Genomic DNA, 18342 nt, shown 5'->3' on the forward strand with positions numbered 1-18342 from the left:
CAGGCCCCAGAGAGAGAATAATTTCCTCTTTCTTCACAGCTCCGAGGTAACTATTAGGGCAAGGCTCAGCAACGGATGTTTTGAGTTATTCTCTTCTCCCATTATGCTCTCAGAAGGGCCTCAACTCTTTTCTGTCTGCTATGATACATTTTTAAAGAGAGACAAAGTACTTCCAGTGAATTCTTGTGGGGCTTTTTCTATGAATGCCCTATCTGTCCATCTATCTATCCATCCATGTGTCCAATAGTCATTAAGCCCTGCTATGTACCGGGCATTATGCTAGATGCTGAAGGTATAGACATAAGTAGGCATGGTTACTGCCTTCAAAAGCTCAGCATCTAATAGAGGAGAATGACCATTTTATACTGCTACAATCCATGTGATAAATGCTATCATAGAGACAAGAACCAAGTGCTAGTGAAATCCAGAACAATGAGTGACTTGTTCCTATTTGCAAAACTGGAGAACCCATCCCTTAAATAAGGCAGTTGAGTTGGGCCTAGAATATAGGTTTGAGTGTTGACAGGTAGAGATGCGAGAGGTCACCTTCAAGGAGGGCCTGGAGTGAGAAAGGGTTCATGGGCAGAAGACTGCGGTGAGATCAGGGGGAGCTGCCTGAGAAGCTGGAGTGCAGTGTTTGGGGGTCGTGTGCTGGACGGGAGGGCCGAGGCTGGGTTGTGGGGAGCCCCAAGGGACATACACAGAATGTTGATCCTGTTTTTCCCTCTAATGAACATGTAGGATATAACACTTTAGTGTTTACAAACAGAATGTTGCATTTTTTTACCTCATTTGATCCTCACGACAGCCCTCTAAGGGAGACAGAACTTATGCTCCATTTTACAGATGAAGAAACCGAGGTGAAGGAAGGATAAGGATTTGCTCAAGATTACTTAATTAGCAGGTGGCTGAGCTGGTAGGCCAAGCCAGGGCTTCAGATCCCAAAATCTATGCTTTTAAAAAATTAAACATTTTGGCCCTGGCTGGCGTAGCTCAGTGAATTGAGCGCGGGCTACGAACCAAAGTATTGCAGGTTCGATTCTCAGTCAGGGAACATGCCTGGGTTGCAGGCCATGACCCCCAGCAATTGCACATTGATGTTTCTCTCTCTCTCTCTCTTTCTCTCTCTCTCTCTCTCTCTCTCTCTCCCTCCCTTCCCTCTCTAGAAAAATAAATAAAATATTTTTAAAAATTATGATTAAAAAAAGAAAACACACACACACACACAAAATTAAACATTTTGCTGAATCACCACATATACACACAGCACACACAATCACAAATGTATGACTTAAAAATATTCACAAAGTAGAAACAGTAAATAGTAATCTCTAAATCAGGTTGGGGAAGTCTGACATCTTCCCAATATTATACTTTCTCATTCATGATCATGGAATATCATTCCATTTATCTTATTTTCTAATTTCCAGGGTAGAGATCTTGCTTATATTTCTTAGATTTATTCTTGAATTTTTGAACTTCTTGATGCTGTTATAATATCTTTATTTACAATTTCATTTTATAATTTTTGGGTAGAGAGATGTGCAACTGAATTTTGTATATTGCCCTTGTGTCTTAATGCCTTGTTCAGTTCACTTATTCATTCAAATAGTCAAAGCGTGTTGGACCGATGCCGTGTTGAATAGGAGAAGCGATAGTGCACATCCTCATCTCATTTTTTTTAATCCTGGGGGAAGTCTTTCAATATTTACTATTGGTATCATGTTAACTCTAGGGCTTTCATAGATATTCTTTATCACGTTAAGGGAGTTCTCTGCTCTCCTGGTTTGCAGATGTCTGCAAAATGGACACTAGTTCGCAGGGAGGAGGGAGGAGGAATGCGGAAAGGCCAGTTAGGCCAGGAACTGGAACAGGAGCCGGGTGGAGGCAGAGGAAAAATTAAACTGGAACACGGGAGACGTGTCCTGGGATCTCGATTTCCCCGGTGCTTCTTCCTTGATCACTGCTCACCTCCTGGAAGTCTGAAAGGAGAGAAGAGCACTCGCTATAAGTTGCCAAGGTTCTTTTTCTCTGGGTACTGCAAGAAGTGTCAGGATACTTGATGTTTTGCGATACAGGTGTGATCCAATTAATCTGGAAAAATACGAATGCTGTATTATGCTCTCAGAGAGTCACAGTGAACATCAGCTTATTAAAGGCTCAGAGAACACATTACAGGAAGGGTGGTTACTTCGTTTAATTTCACACAAGATCTGTCTTCAATATCCATGGCAGCAGAAAATGAGGTTTGGAAGAAATTTCATCAGACCTTCCTTTTACCCATTATGGAGTTTAATGATTCTCACTTGCAACAAAATGTGCTATATATCAGTGTACTGGTGCTCCTAAGGCAATTACCTTACCCTTCTCTTTCCCGCATGTGTTTAAAACCGGTCAAGAAGCTGAGAACAAGGCGTCATCTTTATGGCTGGCACAGCTAGGTGGGAGGAGGGGGGAGGGACCTGGCGTCTGGCTTGGCCTTTAAACACTTCACTGTGAATGAGACGGACTCGCCCACCCAACTGCAGGGAGAAGAAGCCCCGCCTCTGTGACTGCCTCCCACTCGGAAGTAGGGACAGAAAGCACAATAGGGATGCTCTGTGGGGAGGTGGGCCTGGAGAAGCAAAGATGACGTGGGCATAGGAACCTTGCACTGTGCACTGTGCACTCCACCTTAGCCAAGTGGAGTGTCAGTCAGTGGGTTTCATATTCTGCCAAAGGATAATGGGAAGAGAAAGGTTTGGGGAGTAAAGAAAAGCAGGGGGCTTAAAAAGGGTGGGCGTTTGAAGACCTGTTTATGCTGAGACGCAGGGAGAGAGAGCTGCTTGTTCCAAACGTTGGAAAGCTGCCTGTAGTCTGTTTCGGGCTTCAAGGTTGATTGTTTTGTCTTTAGGAGAACAGAGATCAGGACTCCCGTGGGCCTCGCTGTAAAGAGGATGGGAAGGGAAAACCAGACACTTTCTCAGGGTCCCAGGCAAGAGAATGCTTTGGGTTGGAGAGGATCCCCCAACCTTAATTGTATGGAGTCTTTGGCACCATCTGCCAGTATTGTTTCTCTATTTTCCTTGCCCCCAACCAACCTGGTCGTGTGCTGACCTTAGCCGTAGAGGAGGAGGCGTGGGACAGGAGGGAGACCAGTGCCCAGGGGTTGAGAAGGGACCCCCCCACCCTTGGAAGATGGTGTCAAGAGTGGGCACTTTCGCTGGGCCGCAGGGCGGGTGAGATGCATGTGAGGGGAAAGCCCCCATTTTCCAGGGCAGTCCCATGGTGGCACCATCCTACTGCCTTGCCCTTGAACATTCAGCAAAGATCTCGAAGGACTGGCTTACCCTGGGCTGGCTTTATACAATGTGACTCTGAATCGTTCCCGAGCTATCCTTGATGCAGAAGAACCCCAGGAGGAGGGTTCCTTAGCATCCTTGGAGGCGCATTTCCTAGACTCAGCCGACTGTCTCAGGTGAATGTCAAGGCTCTCGGTGATAGTCTGCTGAGTTGGTGACATTTGAATCTTCTTATGATGGCCAGTGTACAAAATGGGGACCTGATAGAGAAACACCCACTTATCTCAGTGAGGTAGCAGGTTCCAACTCGCAGTGAGCAGGAGCGAACTGGTTGCATGAGATTGGGAGCCATTTACTGAGGCCACTGCCTGGGACATTGTGCACTTGGTTCCTCCTCGACTGGGCCGACCCTGTGCACAAGCAGAAAAGGCAACCAATTCTCTGGCCTCATTACCAGGATGGAGATTTTAAATGGAAGAGAAGTTGGGGTTAGACAATAAAGTTCATTCAGCCTACTGAAGTATATCCACCAAATATTCTGAATTTCCTCGATGTCATTTTTCCTTTTGGCTATAAAATGATTTTTTGAACTTTCTTTTAAAAAATATAAGCCTTGTCTTTGGGAAGACAGCTCACTGTGGCTGACGGCTTAACCTCAGGGGTTTGCAGCCTCGCTGCCTATTAGAATCACCTCGGGGACTCTCGAAAGCCCCGAGCCTCAGCTCCGTGGCTGAACAATGAAATCAGGCTCCCCGGGATGGGGCTGGCCGTGGTGTGCGGACAGCTGGGAAAGCTGCCCTGTGTGAGCTGATGTGCAGGCAAGGAGGGGCATCAGTGCCCTAAGGAAATAGGGTCCCGAACAGGTGAGTCGTGACGGGAGGATCACGGAGGGCGAGGAAGAGAAGTGGCAGGGTCTGGACAGAGGCAGGCAGCCGCACAGATGTTTACTTTAACATTCCTCTGTCACAGCCCACACTGAAGCTGTTTCTGCGTTTGGTGGTTTGCCTTTGACACGTACATCCTAGTCTTAGGAGTAAGATAAGCACACGGATGGGATATTTCCCAGAAAGCATTTGGGGACTTACTCAGGTCTCTTTAGGTACCTTAGAATGGTGCTGAAGCTTGCTTTTGTTTGGTTCTTAGGATAACCTGTTATATGCAAATTTATTGTTAGGATAAAGACATTTTATTAACCATATAATTAAACATAATTTATTTTTGTAAGTTTGTATGAGTTTTCACGTGAATAAATTCACAGACTGTCCACAAAGAAAAATTGTTTAAAGTTCTGGGGGTTGTGAGTTGGTTTTGAGGGTGAGGTGCCCAGGCCACCTGTGTCCTGCGTCCTCTGAGGCGGGGAGGAGAACAGCAGGGCCCAGGACTGGTCACCCCTGTGGACACAATTAACCTAGCATTTTGTCCTTTGGCCTGAGCAGCTTCCATTCTCCACTGAAGGCAGAAAAGGTGAGCCCAGCAGGGGAATTTGGTGACACAGTGGGTGACCACAGGAGACCCGGCTTGCAAGCTATTTTCTAACTCCGGCTCCACTGAGCTTTGAACATAACGTTACAGTAGCTCTCCGTAGCTAATGGTAGTATGGAGCTTAGCAGTATGGTTCAGCATGGGGGTTCATTAAGTCACATAAATAACATCCCAGGGAGCAGAGGAGCCTGGAGCGGAGAGAAGCCCCATGGCCGGCCGGTGACAGAGTAAGAAAGGGTAGATGAGACCCAAACCCCCGTTGTCCAGCTCCGCTTTCTGTGTGCCGGGCAGGGAGGGCCCCGGGATTCCCCACGGAGCACCACCACCTTCCACAGACGTGCGGAAGCAAGTCTAACACGTGCGCTGTCTGATGTTCTTGTTGTTTGGATACAGATATCGGAGTCACGGTAGCTTTCAACCAGAGGAGACCAGGTTGGTATGGGGGTTTCTGTGTGTCTCTCGACTCACCCCGGGGTGGCCCTGGGGGGAGATTCGGTAGATCCTAAGCCCGAGTCTCAGTCATTTTGGGAAGTGAGAGGGTTCCCACGCCGGGATCCTGGGCAGACTAGAGACAGGGGTGCAGTGGTGCCTGCCCTGCAGACTTACAGGTGAGCCTTCCTGATTTACTGGCTGATGCCAACACATGGGCCGGAAACCCCTGACAACCTCTCGTTTGCAAAAATCTGCCTGGTGATGCGTTGTAGGAAGCCTAGGAGACAATGCATGTGAAATGGTGTTCCTGGCACGTAGTGAATTTCCATACGTTGGTTTAAAAATTTTACATGCATTCAGGGACATAGTCTAACCCATTTCCTTGTCATCAACACTGCAATAACATGTAGCATTTTACAAACATCGTTTCCTATTGTAATGTCGCCCTGTGAGTCGGGTCAGGAGCACCCTTGTGCCGCCTGTGACGGAAACGTGCTCCTCCGGCCGCCACGTTCTAGCAGATTAAAGCCGGCCCCTGAGCTGAGTCTCGTGTCACCGACTTGCCCGGCACGCCAGTGGCTCGATTGTTCTGGGCTGGTGGCTCTGTGTCCTCTCTGCGGTGGATGTCACGGGGCCGGGGAGGAGACATCAGGATTTATCAAGAAGGCTTTGCACGCTGGGCGTCAGGCCGGGAGTGCTCCTGACAACTGACTCGGGTTCCGGCCGACAACCTCGTGTGCTTGTGAAACAAACGTTAGCCCCCCTGAGGCAGCCGGGCTGGTCGTAAATCCTTGGGGCAATCCCGAAGCATGTCTCTGGGCCCCCAGAGCAGGAGGTCCGAGCGGCGCCCAGACCTGGCCTCCTCGGTGCAGGCCTTCTCCGAAGCAATCACAGATTTCTCAAAGTGACTCCAGGCATCAGGATCTTTTCGGCTTCCTTGCGGCCTCCAGTGGGCAGCAGGGCCAAGGGCTCTTGGTTTCGGAGACGCTGGAGCGCCTGTCTGGAGGGAGGAGGTGGGCTGCCTCTCCCTGCTTCCCGCCATGGCAGCAGCAGTTTCGGGCATGCCCCGGCGCCTCGCTCACCAGCTGCCCAGCGGGAGGCTCAGGACGCTGAGGCTGTGGATGGCGAAGATGTCCCTAAAGGAACCCAATGCCTCCCTCTGGCAGATGCTGCCATCTGTTAGGAGCGATGTCCTGTTTGAGGGTGGAAGTAGCTCTGCCTTTTCAAGTAGCCTGCAGGGACCGTTGGCCAGGCTCCCCCGAGGAACGTCCGCTTCTGCCCCTGCGAAGTGGTCGTGGTAGTGAGCCCTTGGGGACCGAGGCGGGCGATTCAGGGTTTGGAAGGCACTGGCCGTGGGGCGACTTTCCTTGGAAAACAGGGTAGCAAGAATTATTACTGGAAGTTTTCTTTAAGAAATTTCAGAAAATGGTAAGGTGAGGGATGTCAAGTGACCTGTTCAAGGTTGCCAAGCTCACGCTGGGGTTGGAGCCCAGGCAAGCTGGCCGTGGAGCTCCTGACCTCAGCCTCTGTGCTCTACCCCTCCTTCTCCTCGTCCTGGACGTATAAGCAGAATGGAAGAGTCTGCCAGTCGGTCTGTCCGTCCGTTGGTCTGGGCCCTCTCCTCGCTTTGCTCCAGGATGGCAGAGATGGAGGTGGACAGGGTCGGAGCCTTTGCTGCTCTCCCCTCCCCGCTCCTCCAGGCCTCCGCTGCTCTTTCGCCCCTACCTCCCTGGCTGCCCCCCAGCCGGCCGACTCAAGGCCGGGACTTTTCCTCTGAACGGTGGCTTTCCGCCCCTCCACGCAGAGCCGGCTGCTCTTCTCTCAGTCTCGGAGCCCCAGAAGGGGATTCTCCCGGGAGGCCAGCAGACTGTTGGGATGCATCTATTGTCTGTTAGAGACTGCAGACTAGGCCCTTTTCCAGAGACGGGAGGGAGGCTCCCAAATGGTTTCCAGCTCAGGGCTAATGATAGCAATAATAATAGTAGCTGACCTTCAGGTCCCATACCCTGTGTTAGCTTATGTGTACTTGTGGCGTGACCTCCGTGAGTTCCAAGGCCTCTTGACCTTGGGAATGGGCTGAGAGCTGCCTCTGGAGAGGGTGTTCATGCTGCTCAGGGGAACCAGCAGGCTCAAGGCCACCAGGTTAGAGCCTGGGCTGCGAGATCAGACAGACCTGGGTTCCAGTGGTAGCTCTGACTCGTGATGCTGTGTGACCTCAGAAACATTACTTACCCTCTCTGGGCCTTGGCTCCTCATCTGTTAGATGGATAGGGGAGGGTTGCTGATTGGCATTGTGAGTAAATATTGTCATTTATTTTGCGTGTGTACACAGGTGAGTGAAGAGAATTGGAGAAGTAGTGGCTAGTGCTGTTAGTATTAGGGTTAGGCCTCATTTAAGTGCAGTTTCTTTTCTTTCTTTCTTTTTTTAATGATTTCTGTTCCTGTGGGGTTTTCCTGGTCTCTAGACGAGTGGAACTAACTGCCTGGATCCCTGGGTGGGTCGTCCCGACCCCTGTCTTTCGGCGTCTGTCCTGGGTAGATGGGAAGGCTGGTCGGCTTCCAGGAGAACTCAGTGTGTGTGTGTGCATGTGTGTGCGCACATGTGTGTGTGTGCGTGTGGGGGGCATTTTCTCCTAACATATCTAAATGACTCAAAGTTACTATGACTGTGTTTATGTTCTTCTTCTTTTCAGAAAGGGGATGTTTGGGAAGCTGAAGAAGAAGAAGAACAAAGCAGAGAAGGGGTTAATCCTAGCCAACAAGGCTGCCCAAGGTGAGGTTTCCAAGGGGGTGGGGGGCCTGACCACTGCCCTGGGGTCTGTGGGCCTTGCCGAGTGGACGGACCCCTCCCTGGCTGAGAACGCGGGGCACTCTCCTTAGGGGCGAGGCGGGAAAGGTGCTGCCTGCTGGGTCTTCGGACTCTGCCAGTCACAGGTGTGGGCCAAGGCAGCCCGCCCCGGGATGGCTGGCCGCCTGGTCTTCGGACCAAATGGGTGGAAGGGACCCATGAGGAAGCAGCAGCTGGATTCGAGCTCCTGTGTCTGCTCTGATATGCTCTGTGGCCCAGGATGCGTCACTCAGCGGCTCCGAGTCTCCGTGTCCCTTTGTCAAAGGGACATGGTGTGGGTCGCTGGGCTGACCTCACACGGCCAGACGGAGTACTTATTTACTCAAACTAAAGGTGTCAGGGAGTGGGTAGAAAAGGCTTGGGGCCTTTCCTGGTGTCCTTGGAATTATGACACTGTGGTAGGTCCTGGGGACACATGCTTGAATAAGGCACAGTCTCCTCCTTCAAGGACATTATGAAAAATAGTAGTTACGACACATTTAATGAGACCGTGATGCTTTGTACTTGACATTCATCGTTCATTACTCTAACATGTAGATTCCTCTGCCCGTGGTTTACAGCAGAGGTTCAGAGAGGGCAAGTGGCTTGCCCAAAGCCACACAGCTAGTAAGTGGGGAAGCTGGCTCCTGAGCCTGGGTAAGTCTCACACCAGAGTCTGGGCTCTCCCCCCCCTTCCAGCTGGGAGCCCTCACTGCACAGGGGCAGGGGCGGAAGGAACATGCTGGCCGGGATTCAGGGCAGCCAACCACAGGTGTTCCGGAGGAGCTGGCTCCTGTGGCTCATTCCGACAGAGTCTCCAGCCCACAAAGCAAACAGGGCAGAGAGAATCAGCCCCCTCCTGGAAAGTCAACAGCGCCCATCCTGCTGGCCAGGGGCCGCCCTGCGGGAGGCTGACCAAACAAAGGCCATAGAACGCACTCGTGTTTCCTTGTTGGGCTGGCCTGGGAGGTTAAGACTTTTCTGCATGAAATGCTTCAAGATGCTCAAAGTCTGTGGCTCTTCTATTTGTGTATTTTGAGGCATACTGGCTATGCCTTAATTTTATAAAATTCCAGTTACCTCAGCTCCTCTGTTGATTGGTTGCCCAACAAAGAGTTCTTTGGTATCTCCCACGATCACCCATTCATTCATCTGTTCTGTAGACAGTGATGGAATGTTCGCTGAGGGCTGGGTGCAGTGCTGGGTGCTGTGCGTGCTGCTGTGCTGGGTGCTGTGCTGGGTCCTGGGTGTATAATGGTGAACACAGGGTAGTCTGGGGGGGACAGCTCTGTGTGGGACTCTTCCATTGGCCCCTCCAGATCTACTCTGCACCCTTCTCCACCTGTTCTCTGTCCTAGGAGGCTACTGTGCACCCCTCTCCACCTGTTCTCTGTCCCAGAAGGCTAACTCCTCTGGATGCTCAACCCAGGTCCCCTCCCTGTGGGGCGCCCCAGCAGGGCGTCTGAGAGATGGAAGAGCGTTAGGTCACGACTGGGGTTCCTCAGCTCAAGGCTGGGTGCTGCTCCTCATGGGGAAGCTGAGAGAAACATCCAAGTTCTGGTAGCTACTCTCTCTCCTCACTTTGAGGGGGGCCTCCAAGGGGGAGCAGCTTTGCAGCCATAAGCCCCAGTGACCCACAACCCTCTGTGGTTTTCCCACGCCCATGCCTTTGCAAAACAAGCTCTCAGGTGGCCCCGCTCTGGATGGGCCATTTGCCATCTATTGGGGTCCTGATGCGGGAACTGCGTTACAAGTCGAGAACAGCAGCGTCCAGAACATAGACAGTGGGCTGCATCAGAGGCTACAACCTTTTTCAGGGCGGTCAGAGAGGGGTTCTCTGGGGAGGTACCATTTAGGCTGACACTTCAAGGGAGAGAAGCTGTGCACCAGGGGTGGGCAGGGAGCGGCAGCTGAGACTCAAACAGAGGGAGGCCTGTGGAGACAGATTCCAAACGGGAGAGAGTCTGTTTTCAGTTCCTGTCTAGCCTCATAGGAACTGAAACAGGCCTGCGAGGCCAGACAACAGTGATGGCAGGACAGGGGGACAGGAGGGCTAGGAGGAGGAGGAGGCGGAAGCCAGACAGAGCAGTGAACTTCGGCTTTATTCTAAGGACAGTGGAAGGCCCCGGAAGGGTTGTAAGAAGAGAAGCCAACCGAGGCGAGTTTTGTTCAGACGGTCTCTCCGCATGCTCTGTGCCGAGTGGACTGGAGAGAGATGGTGGGAATCAGTGAATGAATGAATGAATGCATGCGTGCCAGCCCTAGCAGAGGCGGACTGCCTCCCTCCCTCCCTCCCGGTCCGTGCCACCCTCCAGCAGGTGACGCAGGGGAGGGGTCCACGTTTTGTCGCGCCTTCCATCCTTGGCATCCAACCGAGCACAGTTGCTGGCATGTGGAGGTGCGCAAGCATGTTCCCTGCTTACAGTTGGTCCCCATCCTTGAGGCCTCTGTTGCCAAGTGGAGGAGAAAGACTTAATTTTCTCTGGCTGCTGCCGGAGAGCAGCCAGGCGCTGGCATTTCGTCGGGCATCTCCGCCGGCTGCCTCGTCTGTTGTTTCCCTGGCGAGGGGAGAGTCCGAGGTGGCTGCGTTCATTCGGCCATCCTCTCTGTGAGTGCTGAGCGCCTGCACAGGCCTGTGTCCCCGAGCTCCTCTGGCCCGTGGGGTGCATTGCCCCACCTGCTCTCTGGCTCGGCGCTGTTTTTCTTGGTTGCTGAGTAAAATAGGAGAACCAGAATACTTTAAAACTGGAAGGTGTTTCGGGATTAAGTTGATGGGTTGGCAGGTCCATGGAGCCCGAGGTTCTGAGAAAGAGTTTCAGGGTTTCTGCAGAGGGTGGTGGGGAGGCCCGTGGGAGGCCCCTTGCCCAGAATTTCACCCCCTGGCACCTGGAACAGTTCGGTATGCATGGACTTGTGTTATTTATTGAAGACTGGTATAAAATTACATTTTTGAAAGGGTTATGTTGCTTTTAAGAGGTTTAAAACCACTTTTCTTATCTAATCCTTTCATTGCATAGGCAAGGGGGAAAAAAGCCAAGAAATTCTGAGTGACTTACCCCAGTCACCTAACTTGAAATCCACACAATGCATACTCACCATGTTTCCGGCCAGTGGGGTGCTAGGGGCTGTCCGCAGTTTGTTTAATTTTCCTAATATCTTCAGGGTAGATAGCACTACTGTTGCTTTGCTTTAGGGGCGAGGAAAACAGGGCTGAAAGAAGTTAAGTAAGTTGTCCCAAATCTTAGAGCCAGAAAGTGACAGAGCTGGGATTTGAACCCAGACCTTTTGCAGTCAGGTCTTTGCACTACACCGTGCAGGATCTCTTCGTGTCGGGGAGTGTTCCATCCCCTTTCTAGCTTTCACCAAAAACCTGGTTGAGACGTGGTTCTCAAGATTTGCCACACAATAAAACGAGCTGGAGAATTTTAAAAAATCTGATATCTAGGCAACATTACAGATAAATTAAGTCAGAATCCTCTTGGTGGGGGGAGGGGGACATGTAAAGAATATGTTTGGAAATGTTCTTAACATGTGTGTATTAGTTTTCTATGGCTGCTGTAATAAATACCACCAACTGGGTGGCTTTGTTTTTCAGTGGAAACGGAGACCAGAAGTTCACCATGAGCCCTGGCTGGTGTGGCTCAGTAGATTGAGTGCCGGCCTGTGAACCAAAAGGTCACTAGTTCGATTCCCAGTCAGGGCACATGCCTGGGTTGCGGGCCAGGTCCCCAGTAGGGGGCGCATGAGAGGCAACCACACATTAATGTTTCTCTCCTTCTTTCTCCTTCCCTTTCCCTCTCTCTAAAAATAAATAAATAAAATCTAAAGAAAAAGAGAAGTCCACCATCAGTGTCACTGGGACAAATCAAGATGTTGCAGGGCCCCGCTGCCTTCGGAGGACCCATTTCTTGCTCCTTCTGGCTTCTGGCGGTGGTGGCAGCATTCCCTGGTTGGCCCCAAGGCCACGTTGCATTTCACTTTTGTCCCGCCACCTTTCTCTTCCCAGGGTTCCTGTGATTGCTGTAGGACCCACCTGTGTTGTGTATGCAGGATAATCTCCTTATCTCAAAGACGCTTTTTCCTAAATAATGTCACATCTACAGGTTCCGGGGACCAAGACCTGCTGTCTTTGGGGAACATCATTCAGCCTACATCACCTTGCTACTCAGAATTGGCCCCCAGATCACTTCGCTGTTAGAAACCCCAGACCTGCAGAATCAGAATCTGTATTTTAAGAGTTTCCCAGGAGATCCTCATGCACATCAAATGTTGCCAATGAGATTCAGAGGGAATAAATTACTTGTCTACCTCTCGCTGTGGCAAGCTTATGACTTGAAAACATGTCTTTTAATTCATACTGAAGTTTTCTTTCCATAATACTATGCATTTAAATACACTATTTGGGAAACAGAAGGTGCATATTTTTTTCGAGAATTAAGATATGTGTCTGGCTTTCTGTCAATAATGTGTTAAGTTTCATGCTAGCAAGGGCCGTCTTCTGGTGGCCTTGTACCCTTGTGGCACAGCGCCAGACACAGAATGGAGACTCAGGTCACCACTACCTGTGTACCTAACCACATTTTCTTCTTTTTTTGGCTTCTCTAGATGGTCAAGGTGAAGCTGAAGCTCCGGAGGAGGGCCCTTCTCACCAGGACAGACGGGGAGGAGATTTGATTTATGATGACGCATCTATCCCTCCTGTCCCCTCAGCAACTCCAAAGAGAAGGTACGGTGTTGGTGCAGGCACTAAGCACACACATTTGCTGAGCTCCTCCTCTGTGTCAGGTACGCCTGCAGGCTCTGGGGGCGGAGACCAGCACCTCAGCACTGTCTGCAAGGAGCCAGGGGTCTAAGGAAGACGGAGTGTGTGTCTTCACGTCCAGCTTTGTCTGTGGCAGTGCCGGCCTCTTGATCTGGGGCAGCCTTTGGGGCCCAGCCAGGGCCCTGGCTCTACCCACTTCTGGCCTTAAATCCCCTGAATTTAGGTCTGAGTGTCCCTCGCAGTTCGGGAATGACAGCAGCAACAGGAGACAGACTCAGGAGCTGTCTCTCACCTGCTCTTTAATTCATCGATATGCTAGGTATCTCAGCTCTGTGTCTGTCCCCAAGGAGAAGGTGCCTCTTATATGACTCAGAGCAAACAGGCTTTCTGCATGCAATGCATGGTATCAGTTAGCTACTGACGCGCACCAATCACCCCCAAATTCCGTGGGTTCACAAAAGCGGCATTTATGATCGTTCATGAGTCTGTAAATTCGCTGGGTAGTTTTCCAAGTGCCAGGCAGTCACAGACACATCGATTATGTGTCTGTGGTCAGTTGGCAGCTCTGCATGCGAATTTTAGTCTGGGGGTTGGCTGGTCGTACACTGGTCCAGGTTTGCTTCACCTGGGATCCCGGGGCTCTCCTCCAAATGGCATCAGATCCCCTGGCAGGCTGGTCTGTTTCCGTGGTGGTGATGGCAGTATTCTGAGAGAGAGTGGGAGTGCACAGGCCTAGTTTTGGAGTCGGCAAGTCGGTGCATTCTGTTGGCCACAGCGCAGGCCACAGCGCCAGCCCGCATCACGCTGAGTTTCACGGCAGAGAGCACGGACACAAGGGAGCCGACAGCCGGAGCCAGCGGTGCTTTCCGTCCACCGCGGTTGTTTACGCCAGTTTCTTCCTCGTGATAGTTCCTCGTGCCACCCCATCTTCGTTCTCAATTGGTGCCTCTCGGTGTGGCAGACCCTGAGTTGTCACCACAATGCCATGGCAGGAAGGCAGTGCGTGTGTGCGAGGGGCAGAGGGCAGGTGGCCGACGGGAATCAGAGAAGGTGGTGCCGCAGAGGCCGACCTTGAACAGAAGACGTTAAATTGGCACAAACACACTGGCTGTAATATCTCCTTCCCCCGCGTGGCCTCATGACAATGCCCAACCCCCAACCCCCGAGTGGGGAGAGATTTCAATTATTTTTAAGTGGCTTTGAAGGGCTTACTCGCCATCTATTTCACCAGGTAGTAGCACTGAATGGAGGAAGGCAGGACAAAGAGAAGTAAGGAGCCGCAGACTTTTATTTTCCCCTCGGTCAGAACATTCTCCATCGGTTAAAATTCTACCCACCGACGGATGCTCAGTTCAGATCCAGCCTCTGTTGGGACGTCTTTGCTGCTGACCCCGGCTCTCAGGAACGTCTCTCTTCTCTGAACTGGGGCGTTTTTTCTGTGACACATTTTATACTCACTAGCTCTTTCTTTATGTGCTTTGCTTTGGGCCTCTCTCACACTGCTAGCTTTTCGAGGGCTGCGGTGATGGTTTTCATCCTTGTTTTTCCTCTGAGGAAATCAGAGAGCTTTCCCACAGCAAATGATTGATAGAAATTTGCCATTTTATTCACAAACACACACTTTGTGATATCTTCCCTTCCCTACACGCATTATCTCCTTGAATCTCCATGTAGCAGGAATTATCATTTCCGCTCTCAGATGGGGAAGGCAGGGAGAACAAGCATTGTCATTCAAATCAGCTTGACTGCAAAGCCTTGAGATTTTTGCTTGTTTACTCTGTTCTCCACTGGACTCAAGGATCAGGAGAAACGGGATGGGGTCAGATGCAAGGTGGAATTGTTAGAAGATAAGAGAATGAATTTAAAAGGAACTCAGGTGCAGTTCATTTCCTGCCCGTGGCTGCTTTGGGGACAGGATTCTTCACCCCTGTCTGCTGTTGGCCAGTCTCCGCACCCAGGTGTGGCACAGCTGTCTTTCCAATTACTTACGACAGCCCAGATACAGGAAACCCTCCGGATGTGAAATCTCACTGAGACAGCATCTTGGTTCTTCCTTCCAATTTTCTCTTTTATCAGTTTTTTCAAATGCAATCATGGAACTCAGAACCGTTATATCTAACGGAAACGGCAAAGTGGTCCCATGGATAGGATCAGGCAGGAGCCACGGGGCATCCTGATGGAGACCCAGCTGTGCCGCCGCCTTGCGGAGAAGTTGTGGTGTCTTATTCTGTAAAAATAAAAAATAAGGAGCACTGGCAGTCATACGCACAATAAGAGTTGACATGTATTCTTGCCAGGTCCTGGACTAAATGTTTACCTGCATTACATCTTTAAGTTCTAGCAATCACCCCGTGAGGTTAAGTGCTATTATTAGCTCCACTTTCAGGGGGGGAACTGATTTATGGAGCAGTTAAGTCACGTGTCCATTGATACTTCTCTCCCCCAGAGATGTAAATATGTAAAGAGAATAAATATGTGACACAACATAAATAGAAGTACTAGGGAAATATGATCATGGCTTACAGATCTAAAATATGTTCTAACCTGATGAAACATATATGCTAAACTTCCTTACAATAGATCAAAACTGATGACTAAGATCCACGATGGGGAGGTCAGATCCCAAAATTATCAAGTAAGTGATTGACTCTTCCTACCAGCCCCACCCTCCCCCTCCGCTGGCTCCCTCCCCTCCCCCCTGCCCCCCTGCCCCCTGCAGTGCTTCCTCTATGAAGGGAGAGCCAGGTCCCCAGCGCCTACGCTGCCTTGTCGCCTTGTGTCCTAGATCGCCATAACCATCACCGAGGCCCGCCAGCTGGTGGGCGAGAACATCGACCCGGTGGTGATCATTGAGGTTGGGGACGAGAAGAAGCAAAGCACAGTGAAGGAAGGGACCAACAGCCCATTTTACAATGAAGTAAGTCCCGAGAGCCACCAGTGCCCTCTCCCTGCGCTCTGCGCTGCTGCCCTCTGGTATTCCTGCGCCAAACAGAAAACCCCGTGCCCCTCGTGTTTGCTTTCGAGCACGCACCTAGGCCCACCACAGACCCTCTGAGCCTCCTTAACAAACAGCCCCCATAAAGCTGAACAAAAAGATAAGGGGAAGGATAGGTGAGAAATTCCTATACATTTTAAATACATTACTATATTTTTAATAAGACCCATTTTCGTATTTCTTGCAAGAGCATCTTCATCCGCTATAAGCTCTGGGTTTATATTTGAAAATGTGTTGGATGTTGGTTAATGAGAAAGTACACATTCCTTTGCATAACAGAGACACTGGAAATTTAATTATTACATTTGAAACAGGCATGCTCCGTGGGAAAGTGAAATAGGCGTGTTTTTGTAAGCAGTGTAAAAATTGTAAAGGAAACCATCAAAGAGGGATGTGAAGCTTCTAAATATTAAACACACAGACATTCTCTTTGGAAAGTAAAAAGATTACACAGTATAAAAATGGTAAAAGATATCAAGAGTGTAAAATGACATTTGGTGAAAAATACGTGTCCCACTTATCTCTGATCCTTTTTTTTAAACAGAATTTCTTTTTTTCTTAAGATTTTATTTATTTATTTTTAGACAGGGAAGGGAGGGAGAAAGAGAGAGAGAAACATCAATGTGGGGTTGCTGAGGGTCATGGCCTGCAACCCAGGCATGTGCCCTGACTGGGAATTGAACCTGTGACACTTTGGTTAGCAGCTCAAGCTCAGTCCACTGAGCTATGCCAGCCAGGGGGTTATCTCTGATCCTTGATTGCCGAGTCCTCCCACCCCCGCAGGACAGCCATTCTCAGCAGGCATTTGTATGTCCTTTCCGAGAAGTTTCAGGCGTGCACAAGACAAATAAACATTGTAACCAAATGGGAGCATGCTACACACTGTCCTGACCTGGCTGTTTTCACCAAACAACGGGGACTGGCGATTCGTCTACATTGAGTCTACATCAGGGTGTGCGGTTCAGTCTCATTTTCTGCTGTTTGCTGTTGAGTTCCCCACTGCATCCATGTGCTGTAATTTACGAAGCCAGTCAACTTCTCATTGATGGATATTAAATTTGTTTCCGTCTTTGGCTACTACTTGCAATAATATTTATATGGCGTAACTGGGACAAAGAGTACGTGCGTGTGAAATCTTGACATCTCCAAATTGCCCTCCAAAGAGGTAACAAGTTACCCTCTCATCGTGTTCAAGAGTGCTTGTTCTCCCTTAGACACCGTGAATTATCAAAAAATGCTCCAAATTACTTTCCTGATGGGAGTGGAAGTTGAAGAGGAAGGCAGAGAGAGCATGGCTAATGAACTCCGTAGACAGCGGGATTTGGGAAAATCCCGTTAGAGCTGTTAACTCCGTTTCTCTGCGCCCCCCTGCCTCTGAGCATTTACCAGGAGTTAGAGAGGCAGCTGTCGCCTTCCTGGTCCCCTCGCCACCCCTGTAACAGCTTTGGCACAGATGTGATGTGAGCTAACGTGCATGAAAACGATTTAATGCAAAGCTCTACGGATTTGTCATTCATTATCATTCGTATTTGCCTTATGCATACAAGTCCTGGGTCTAAAGAACAGCAGCTCTGGCCCACGTGTAATCGGTTGGAAATCAGATAAAAATGAAGAAGTGGAAGTAAAAACCTTTGTTACAGCTTCTTGACCCCGATTTTTGAGCCCCAAGTGCACTAGATGTTGAAGGAGCTGGTTAGTCGGGCCTGGGGAGTGTTTCCCAGCTAGAGGAATGAGTGCGGGCTCCGAGGTCTCGGGCCCCTGTGTGCGGCAGTTAAGTCTGGAACGGGGAACTCGGCAGACGGCAGTCACCTTTGGAACTAATTTATTGGTCCAAAGGAACCCGCAACTCCTCGTATTTCAGGGAGTGAAGAATTTCATGTAAGTGAATTTTGCACATAAAAGAAACTCTGGCACACAACTTTAAAAAGTTTTGAGCATGTGTATACAAAAGACGTCCTAAAATGTCAGGCGTTTTTCTGTTTTTGAAGAGAGGACAACGGCTACGCTGCAGCCTTTCGTTGGCGCCCGAGGATGGCCGTTGGAAGGTCTTACTGTCCCGCGGGATGGCATCGCTCAGTTTTCACATTTCGGTTTTTCTGTTTTGCCCTGATGTTGCCTGGATGCTTTTCTGGTACCAAAAACAGGCCGTCAGCGTGTCAGCGGTCCCTTCTCGCTTGCCTAGTGCTGCCGTGCCCATCGCCGGCGTCCTTGGGTCCTCCATCCTGCAGCTGAAATGAAATGAAATGAAATGAAATGAAATGAAATGAAATGGAAGGAAGGAAGGAAGAAATAACTTCGTAATTCCACCTCTCCCAACACCCATCAGTTCTCAAAACAAAAAGCCCTTAAATAAAGAGAAAACTTCTCCAGTTTTCTGCACCTGAATGTCATACGCTCTCACACGTACAAGGTGCTCAGTAAAGTTCGGATCATGGAATATCTAGTCACTGAGCCCCTGGTGGGGCAGTCCCAGGGGAGATAAAGTTCGGATCATGGAATATCTAGTCACTGAGCCCCTGGTGGGGCAGTCCCAGGGGAACCCAGCTTTGGTCCCAGGCCCAGC

The 18342-nt window shown here is 50.1% G+C and overlaps 1 protein-coding gene across 7 annotated transcripts in view; it reads left to right on the top strand.

The window, feature by feature from the left end:
* Positions 1 to 18342, top strand: part of FER1L6 (fer-1 like family member 6) — a 129178-nt gene that overhangs the window by 20673 nt on the left and 90163 nt on the right. For 4 of the 7 annotated variants that reach the window (XM_045860987.1, XM_045860988.1, XM_045860992.1 and 1 more), the window contains exons 2-6: positions 5157 to 5195; positions 7889 to 7968; positions 12628 to 12748; positions 15365 to 15419; positions 15570 to 15701. In XM_045860987.1, the coding sequence (XP_045716943.1) occupies positions 5157 to 5195; positions 7889 to 7968; positions 12628 to 12748; positions 15365 to 15419; positions 15570 to 15701 (427 nt within the window). The remainder of the gene's footprint in view (positions 1 to 5156; positions 5196 to 7888; positions 7969 to 12627; positions 12749 to 15364; positions 15420 to 15569; positions 15702 to 18342) is intronic. The other 3 variants (XM_045860989.1, XM_045860993.1, XM_045860994.1) reach the window with 1 other exon arrangement.

The sequence above is a fragment of the Phyllostomus hastatus genome, unplaced genomic scaffold (assembly GCF_019186645.2).
Source record: "Phyllostomus hastatus isolate PE091 unplaced genomic scaffold, TTU_PhHast_1.1 phas_scaffold_21, whole genome shotgun sequence".
NCBI lineage: Eukaryota > Metazoa > Chordata > Mammalia > Chiroptera > Phyllostomidae > Phyllostomus > Phyllostomus hastatus.